At 57.9% G+C, this 9,147-nt stretch overlaps 1 protein-coding gene across 1 annotated transcript; it reads right to left on the bottom strand.

Annotated features, from left to right (window-relative positions):
* Positions 1-4,395: 4,395 nt before the first annotated feature.
* Mnx1 (motor neuron and pancreas homeobox 1) lies at positions 4,396-8,874 on the bottom strand. Its single transcript, XM_020183250.2, has 3 exons — positions 8,181-8,874; positions 5,298-5,458; positions 4,396-4,758 (listed from the first exon to the last, which is right to left on the bottom strand). Exons 1-3 carry the CDS (start codon positions 8,872-8,874, stop codon positions 4,396-4,398), a joined length of 1,218 nt encoding a protein of 405 aa, XP_020038839.2.
* Between the last annotated feature and the right edge of the window lie 273 nt (positions 8,875-9,147).

The raw sequence follows: 9,147 nt of genomic DNA, 5'->3' as shown, positions 1-9,147 counted from the left end.
CCGCGGGGATTCGGTTCATGGAGAGGCGCAGCGCGCGGGCTTTGATCCCGCGCCGCCCGGGCCCCTTCCAGGCTCCCCCCGCCCCCGCGTCTCCAGGCCGCTCCCCAGCCTCGGGCCCCCACCTGGCCAGCCCCGGGGCGCGAAGACCCGACCCCAGAGGAATCAGCCTGCAGCGCGGACGCAGCCCGGCGCTGGAGCCGCCAAACCCCGCTCGGCTGCGGCCTGGCGCTCCTTCAGCTGGAGCAGGTCGGGCTCTGCTTTGTAAGGAAGCAGGGGAGCGGGGAGAGGGGTCAGCAAAAATGGGAGGGAAAGGGGAAAGGAGAGAAGAGGGGGGAGGGAGGGAGGGAGGGGAGGAGGGAAAGTAGAGATTGGGGGTGCGGCTCAGCCATGCCTGAGGCCCAGGATTCAACCCCAGTATGGGGGCTGCGGAGTTGGAGAGGAAAAGGAAAAGGAGAAAAGAAGAAAAACATAAAAACCATCTTCATCAATTTTGTTTGACACCGGGTCTCACTATGTAGCCCAGGCTGTCTTGGAACTCTGGGCCCTCCAATCTCACCCTACCAGAGTGCTGGGATTACAGAAGTGACACACAGGCCCATCTTCCCCACTTTTAAGTGTACAGGACGGTAGTATTAACTATGCACACACTGTCAGGCAACAGACCTCTTGAACTTTCTGCCTTCCCAAACTGAAACTCTGCCCCTATTAAATGCTAACTCCCTCCTCTCAGCCCTCGGCAACCACCCTCTTACTTTCTGTTCCCAAGAGTTTGACTTGCCTAAAATCTGAACCCACAATGGCCTGTTTCACTTACCATAACGTCCTGGTGTCCATCCATGCTGTAGCATGTAACAGATTTTTCTTCTTTTAAGGCCGTGTAACTCGTGTGCTAGCCACCTTTTCATTATCCCTTCACCTGCAGATTGACAGGTTGCCTCCAGCTCTTTTAAGCAGCCTGCAAGCATGCAAATTTCTCTTTAAAGGGTTGATTTCACTTCTTTGAGTGTAAGCCCAGAACTGGGCTGGCAGTTCCATTTTTCATTTTTTGAAAAAAACTGTTTTCCACTTAGCTGTGCCATCTTACACAGTCTCCATGTCCTCATCAACACCTGTTACCTTTTGTGTGCCAGGTTGGTCAACTGAGTGCACGGTGCTACTGCACGGTTTTGATTTACATTTCCTGACGACTAGCGGTGCTGATAGTCCTCTCATGTTCTTGTTGGCCATTTGTACATCTTTGGAGAAATGTGTATTGTAGTCCTTTGCACATTTTAAAGTTGCGTTGTTTTGCTTTTGTTGTTGAACTGTAGGAGTTCTTTATATAGTACTGATATTCAGCCATTATCAGATGAATATAGCTTGCAGATATTTTCTGCCTTTTCCATAGGTTAGCTTTCTCTCTGTTGATGGTTCCCTTTGTGGGGCTGAAGTTTTTTGGTTTGATGCAGTCCCATTTGTCCGTTTTGGCTTCTGTTGCCTGCTTTTGGGTTCCTAGAGCCATAAGCTGCTCTTCCAAACTGACTGAGAAGGACAAAGCTTCTGGGAAGAGCAGGCCCATTCCTCTTCTTTCAGGTTGTGTCTGTGTGTCCTTGATGCAGGTCGCTAACCTGTCCTCTCTGGCCTCTCATTTGCCACTAGAGCTTGGAGGGAAAGGTGAAAGGAAAGGTGACCCTGTCCTGTCATCTGGAGGGCTTATGGAAACTGTTTTCTCGGGTCACAAAGAACTTCATCCACCGGCTTTGGAGAGCCCAGAAAATTTGTGTCAAGGGGGCAGGGGTGGGGCTTGGGTGGAAAGCAGAGGTCAGTTTTGGGTGGGGGGGGGTCCTCCATGGGGACCCAGTCCCCTTCTTGCAGTGACAGGGCAGCTTGGGACGGAAAGAGTCGCAGATGGCGGGGGACTTAGGACTGAGTTTTCGAGGGGCACCCACTGCTTAGAGCCAGCAGGCCAACGGTCCCCTGAAGCCTTTCCTCCTTGGGGCTTCAAAGACATTCAACCCCCAGCAGCGGAGGCTCAGGTGCGGTTCGAGACCCGGCTGAGGTCGACCCTGTCCCAGGCCAAGCCGAGTCTGCGACCTTGAGCGCGGCGCCGCGCAAAGCGGACTGAAGGGCCTCGCGACCATTCGTTAGGCGGAATGAATTGTGCGCCGTGCCCGGAGTAGGCCAGGATGAGCCAGTGATTATATTTAAATTTGCTATAATTGATTTGGGGAAGAGCTACTGTGACAAGAACGAATTGATCATTAAATTTATTAGTGAGATAAATTCCGCCGCGATTAAGCGGCTGGCTGGAGATGCTGAGGCCACCCGCAGGTCCCCGAGCCAAACTAGGACCTGCGGTGCTGGAGGACTGGAGGTGGGGTCCTCAGATTGTGCCTTCCTTTAGTTTCATCTTCCTTTTTTCCCAGAAGGAGCTTCGATCCCGATCCCTTGGGGTGGAGGGACAAAACCTCCCGTAAGGCCTGAGACATCCTAAATTCCCTGGCCAGATGTCACACCCTCTCCCAGGCCCCCAGCCTTCCCCTTCCCAGGCTACCCAGTGCTTGGGGTTGGGGGACGCTGAGGCTGGGAAACAACCCCCAGATGTGGAGCCAGCCGGGAAAGAGATTGCTTCAGGCTGAACCTCGCCAATGTGTTAGAAATTTAAGAGAGAGATACGGATGCAGATTCCACACCCCCACCGTCCCCACCCCCGAAAAAACCTCCGTCCCTCTGATTTCCCCACTCTTATTCCTCGGGCTCTCTTCCTTCTCCACTAGTGGTAAACCCAGTCCCCGTCCCCCCAAAGCGCCTTTGGACCCCTAGGCGGCAGAAGGCCCGCGCCCTGAGCGCCCAGCACTGGCTGGCCTGGCTTCCAGCTCCGCGCCCCCGCCTTGGCCGGGCTTGGATTTTGCTGGAGGAGCAGGGGTGATAACGAGCTGCCAGGGAGGATATTAATCTCGCCCGGCTCTGAGGTGGAGGAGTGCCCCGCTCGCCCCGCGGTAATCACCTAAATGAAACGCAGGCCCTTTTGAACTCATTCATCAGCTGGGAGGGAGGGAGGGAGGGCGAGCAGCAGGAGGAGGGAGCTGCTCGCCCTCAGCCAGGTGCGGATGAGAAAGTGACAGGCAGGAGGAAGGCACAAAGAGGGGCAGGAGAGGCGTCCCTTACCAAGGCGTGCCTGGGGTCTCTCCAAACCCAGGACCGGCTACTGGGCCAGCCGTCGGGGAGCAGGACACAGGGTCTGCGCCAGGCCGGTGGGCCCCGCGCGCCGCGGGTTGGGTCCCGCATGTGTGCAGCACGTGGCGAGGGGACCTGGCCGCCCGAGTGATTGATGGTTCACGCGGCTGAGGTTTATTAACCCAGAAACTATTGCAGCCCTGGCGTGGAGCATTCTTGTCCTCCCGGACGACATTTGCACAGATCCAAGAAAATCGTTACTGGCCAGCACAGGGCAGGCTCTGCAGACAGGGCCCGGGTGCAGCAGAAAGAGCAGCACCGCGCAGTGCAGTGCATTCTGGGGAATGTGCGTAATTAGAGCCTTGGGTGGTTCTGTCCCCAAATGCCACTTAAGTCAAATAGTTCAAAAATAGTGCTTCCACTCTGGAGCGCTAACGAAGCAAGAAGATCCAGCAAGGGAACAGGAAGACAAACACGCTATCCAGGGGCAGGCCACTGAGAGTCACGTGACTGGGGTCAGGCGTGAGCCAGGCACCCGGGCACGCTGACACCTGACCTCAGGTGTTATCAATACTTCACACCAGCGACCCATCAGCCTCGGGAATCAGGGTCCAGTCCACCTGAGGAGCCCGGGAGTGAAGGTGGTCCTGACATCCATTCGCGATTCTGCTTTTCACCCTTTTCTGTCGCCTCCCTCCCATCACTCCAAGAGCAAAATACGACGTCTTTCTTACAGCCCCGAAAAGATTGGCACTCTCATCCTGTAAAAAACCAATTTATTTTACATTCCATCCTGGGCGATGGGAGAAGCTAAATAATAATTTAGCATGCATAAGTAGACGTTTCTTTCTTTATATATAAATACAATTTACAAAAATAAAGACAGTACAGTTTTGAGATTTGCAGCAGTTTGGATGCTCATGACATAGCATGGATACATAAGCATAAAACCTTTCTTCTCTTTGCAGTTCTCAGCAGAATGGCTTTTCCAGAGGCCGTTTCAAGTTTCAGAGGTCATTATTTAACACTGTCGGTTTCCTTCTCGGTTGCGGGAAGAAGGAGGCCGGAGCCCCTTCTGGAGGAGTCAGTTCTTTTCACAAGCACCTCCCGCCAACACGACCCAAAATTAAATCGACAAGAACCGGAGTTCAAGTTGGAGCCCGCTGGGTTTCCCTCTGGCTGTCCATGGAGGAGCAGACGAGGCACGGTGGCGCTGCGCCCTGGCCGGCGCGGGGACTCCTACTGCGGCGCGGGCAGGTGGCCGGGCCCGCCGGGCCGCGGGGGCGGAGAGTCGTCCTCCGAGGAGCAGTCGGAGGAGGCGGCGTGGGCGCTGGCGCCGTTACTGTACGGGAAATGGTCCTCGTCGTCGTCGTCCTCGTCCTCCTCGGGGTCACTGTCCCTCAAGTCCCGCATGCGACGGCCGCTGGCTTTGTCCCCGGACCCCGGCGGCCCGAGCAGCTCCTCCTCGCCCTTCTCCTCCGCGCCGCCTTTGCCCGCGCCCCCGCCGCCGCCTTTCTGCTTCTCGGCCTCCTGCGCCGCCTGCTCTTTGGCCTTTTTGCTGCGTTTCCATTTCATCCTCCGGTTCTGGAACCAGATCTTCACCTGCAGGCACAAGCGCGCGTGAGAATCCCGCCACCACCGCCCCACGCCCATGGCCTCCGCAGTCCCCGGCTGCGCGCGCCCTGCGAGGCGCTTGGGATGGAGGACTTAGGTCCTGGATGGACAGGGACTTCCTGACTTCCTCTCCTCCCCACCCGGTTCTGCAGTAACCCCCTGAGCTGGGTGCTGTGTCCCAGCCGCCCCCCCCCCGTTGGGAACATTTCTACCCGCTCTCTCCCTCTGCGGAGGGACCAGAGCAGGTCTCTGTAAATCTCAGGACGTCCCCTGACTCTTTCTGGGGATAAAACAACAACCAAAAAAACTTCAGAATGAGGAGGGAGGTCCGTAAATGCAGATTCTCGGTCCCTGTCCCAACTCACTGAAACGAACGGAAGGCTCGGGTACAGAACGCCAGCGTCAGCCTGGAACCTCACCCTAGGGGCTCAGAGGCGCGGCCTCGGCTACCCACGACAGCACGGTGACAACACCCCCCATCCCCCGGGGACACCAGGACTAGCTGGGGCGGTGGGACACAAGCGCACCTGGGTCTCGGTGAGCATGAGCGAGGTGGCCACCTCGAAGCGCTTGGGCCGCGACAGGTACTTGTTGAGCTTGAACTGGTGCTCCAGTTCCAGCAGCTGCTGGCTGGTGAAGGCCGTCCGCGGCCGGCGGCACTTCCCCAGGAGGTTGGACTGCGCCTGGGCTGCGGGTGGAAAGGGCGTGAGGCCGCGCCGGGCTCTGCCTGTACCCCATCCCCAAGGGCCACCGCCTCCCAAGACGCCACCGCCGCCCCCAAGACTACACCGCGGAGCGTTCGCTCTAGAAACGGGATGCTGTCCCCTGGACATCAGCGCTCATTCCCCAAGGAGCAAGGAACCCAGAACCCACGTGGAGTCCGAGGGTTTAGGTTCCATGAGACCCTGTTGCCTGGGCGCTTCTCTCCATCTGGTGAACACTGGTAGGAAGAGGGTTGACCCAAAGGCAAAGGAGCCGTGACCAGAGGGACCAACCTTGTCCTCTCTCCTCACTGTGCCTTCCCCAACTCAGTCTCAAACACACACAGGTTGGGGAAAGGTTCATTTGTCCTGCTGTTTCCCACCACCATCTTCTTCAAACTGAAGAGGAGGAGGGGAAGAAAAAAATAGAAGAAAGAAGAGGACCAAATCTGGAGTCTAAATAATGCGTATTAACCAAGACCCTCCCACATTTCAATGTTCTGTCTTGCTGAGCCCCCTCCTCGGAGTGCAGAGGGCAAACCCTAGGGAGACTGGAAGCCTTTTCAGGACATCTCTCATTACCCAAATTAAAGGCCCTGGCGTGGGCGGATCCGGCTTTCTGTGTGTTCCAGAAGGCCAGTCCAGCTTTATTTACATAATTTCGCACGGTTACATCACAGAGAATTTTATGACCTCAAAACGAGACTTCCCTTGATTTCCCAGGAGTCTGACAAGTGTTAGACAATAAAAGAAAGAAAGCAAAGGAAAGAAAGAGGCCAGCCCCAGGCCTGGATGAGCTCAGGCCCCCCTGGGATGGGCAATTTGCTTTATAGGAAGCCCACGCCCCCTGCTTTAGTTAAACAAGGCTCCGAATTCCCAACTTGACAATACATTAGAACTCTAATTAAAACACTGGCTCCGAAGGGACCATTTGGGAAATGCCATCCAACGGGAAGAGACAACCAATTAAAGCAAAGTAGGCAGGTTTTCCTGGAGCAATAGAAAAGGGTCCCTGCAACACATTCCGCTGTCATCCCCCCCCTACTTCATTTCTTACTGCCCTTTAGGGTCTAGTGCTCAGATTCCTTTTCCAAACTCAGAACTCGCTATGTTTTTATTTCAGCAAAGATTAGGAATCAGAGATGGATAAGGTGTGTTGGCAAAAGGATCCCACTTTAAACAATTTGGAGTGATTGTAGGCTCCATGAAGACCCTCGGAAGGGGGATACCTTGGGTGGCCAGGGAACCTGGCACTGTAGGAGGCCAGTGTGATGACCAGTGGTCTTAGGGCTGGTCAACTCCCGACTACAGACAACTAAGCGTCCCAGGCCATGGGAACTGCATAGCACATGGACCTGGAGTCCTTCCAGTGCAGGGTAAAATAATGGAAATCCACGGGTGACTTCCATCAGAAAAGGTTGCTGGGCTCCTCAGCCAGGCTCAGAGGGTGCCTTGGGCTTATGGGACAGGATCAGGTGACTTAGTGCTGCAGCCCCTCAACTGAAGTTAGGAAGAAAACATCTTTTCTGGGATCAATAGTGCTGATTCCAAGGGAAGGGATGGGTGGCCTTTAAGGCCTTTTTTGGAGCCAAGCTGGGAAAACCCAGGTGGCTGTGGGCAAACAGTGTGCAAGCTGGGATTCTCTCACTCCTGTGTGACATCTCCAGCCTTCTGGGGTCCTACCTTTTCTCTGTTTAGTCACAACCACAGCTTCTAGCAGAGGAATCTGAATTCTAGCAAGTGTTTACTTCTGTTTTCTTTTTTGCTTTTTTCGCTCTCGTGCCTGCATCTCTGGAGTCTAAACAAATTCACTCAGACGGAAACAATGGGGTCTCTTTGTTTGGGTGTTCCGGCAGCTGAAAGCGTAAAGCCTTACACATCTTCTGCTCTTGCCTGACTGGAAGGCAACTGACCCTGGTGAGGCTCCCGGTGGGAGACCCGAGTCTGAGCGCCCCACAGGCCGTCCTGCTCCAGCGTCGTGTGTGCCAGGAAAGCCTGAGCCAGTCCAGGGTTCTGCGGAGTGTCCTGCCGGGTAGGCGAGGAAGCTGCCGCAGTCCAGAGGCTCTGGTTTGGGGGTGGCTGGGCCTTCCCTGTCCCCCCTGGGGGAGGAGCTCACTACCACATTGGGCTCTCCGAATGCCCTAGCAGACACCTGCCGCTTGGCTCAAACCAGTTCTCTTGGACATCGTAGACAGACTCTGCACCCATCCAGAAAAGGCCAGCGCCCAACAGGGGCCAGGGGATTGCCTAGGGCCTGGCCTTGCAGTCCTGGCGTCCTGGAGCCCCTTTCTCTCCCTGGCTGCTCCTGGATCTCCCTGGAGAAGAGCGGTATCTCTAGAGCCCATTATGGGGACGCTGGCCAAGTTCGTTTTCCCAGTGATGAGCCCCTAGTTTTGGTGAACCCCCATTCTCAAGCCTGCCCAATTCAGGGCGCACTTTGGCTCGCCTTCCCCGCCACTTCCTTCTCTAGCCTGCAGGTTAATCATTAGATTTCAGTCTCACACCTCCAGCTGTCCCTTCTCGTTACGAGAGAAAGGGAAGCTAAGGCCTGCGCGTGGCCATTTTAATAATTGGCCACCACTTACACCGCGGAGGCTCGCAGGCCCGGGGCTGAGCCGAGGCGGCTTCGCGGCTCTTCCGCAGCTCGCTGGGAGCCGAGGGCAGAGAGGAAGGAGGTGCGGAGGTGGAGGAGGATGCGCGGGTACTCACAGTTGAAGTCCGGCATCTTGGGCAGTATCATGCCCGCGGTGGACGCGCGCAGCCACTGGTCCAACTGGAAGGTGCCGGCGCCCAGCTTGATGGGGTCGGCGGGGTGCGCGGGGTGCGCGCCCTGCACCTGCGGGTACGAGTAGGAGAGCGCGGGGTGCTGGCCTGCCAGCGCGGCCGCCGCCGCCGCCGCCGAGTAGCCGTAGACCGGGTGACCGTAGAGCGCGGCTTGAGCTGGGAGGCCCGCGCCGCCCTGCGCGCCCCCCGGATGCAGCCCCAGCGCCAGGCCCCCCGCGGCGGCGGCGGCGGCGGCGGCTGCAGCAGCGGCGGCGGCGGCACCGGGGTGCGCGTGGTGGTGGGGACCCCCCGGGCCACCGCCCGCGCCCCCGCCGCCGCCGCCCGCGCCCAGGAAGCCGGGCTTGGGCAGCAGCGCGCAGTGCGCGGCCAGCAGGCGCGGGGGCGACGGGCTCTCGGCCCGCAGGCGGTCAGCGGACGCCGGCGGCTCCGAGGACGCGGGGCTGCAGCTCCCGCTCGCCACACTGCTCGCGCCACCGCCAGTGCCGCCGCCGCCGCCGGGGCCAGCCGCGGCGGCCGCGAGCGAGGTGACCAAGGCCAGCGGCGCGCTCTGAGCCGAGGCGGCTCGCGGGGGGTCCACCGCCAGCAGGGCGTCGATGCGGAAATTTTTGGATTTTTCCATCGGCTCCGTGGGGCTGGCGATCAGGGCCGGGTGGTAGACGAAGCGGCCGTGTGCGAACTCGTGGAGTCTATGCGTGGCGGTGGCAAGTCCCCGGGCTTGGTATTGTTAGTGTGATTATTTGCCAATAATCAAAGTCCCCGCCGGAAACTCAGCTCCGGGCGACCATGGTCCGGGCGCCTCCTCCGAGCGGGCCCCGCCCGGGCCGCGCTCCCACGCGCTCGTGCAAACTCCCACGCGAGCGCCTCGGCGACTTTGGCCCGGGAGCCTCGCTCT

This window comes from Castor canadensis, chromosome 2 (genome assembly GCF_047511655.1).
Source record: "Castor canadensis chromosome 2, mCasCan1.hap1v2, whole genome shotgun sequence".
NCBI lineage: Eukaryota > Metazoa > Chordata > Mammalia > Rodentia > Castoridae > Castor > Castor canadensis.
This window is presented reverse-complemented; position numbering and strand designations above follow the sequence as displayed.

What these genes read in the sequence shown, in the direction of transcription:
- Mnx1 (XM_020183250.2), bottom strand. Translation starts at nt 8,874, where the DNA reads ATGGAAAAATCCAAAAATTTCCGCATCGACGCCCTGCTGGCGGTGGAC. An exon ending in CAAGATGCCGGACTTCAACT is followed by an intron (nt 5,459 to 8,180) that starts GTGAGTACCCGC and finishes TTCCACCCGCAG; the next exon opens with CCCAGGCGCAGTCCAACCTC. An exon ending in TCATGCTCACCGAGACCCAG is followed by an intron (nt 4,759 to 5,297) that starts GTGCGCTTGTGT and finishes TTGTGCCTGCAG; the next exon opens with GTGAAGATCTGGTTCCAGAA.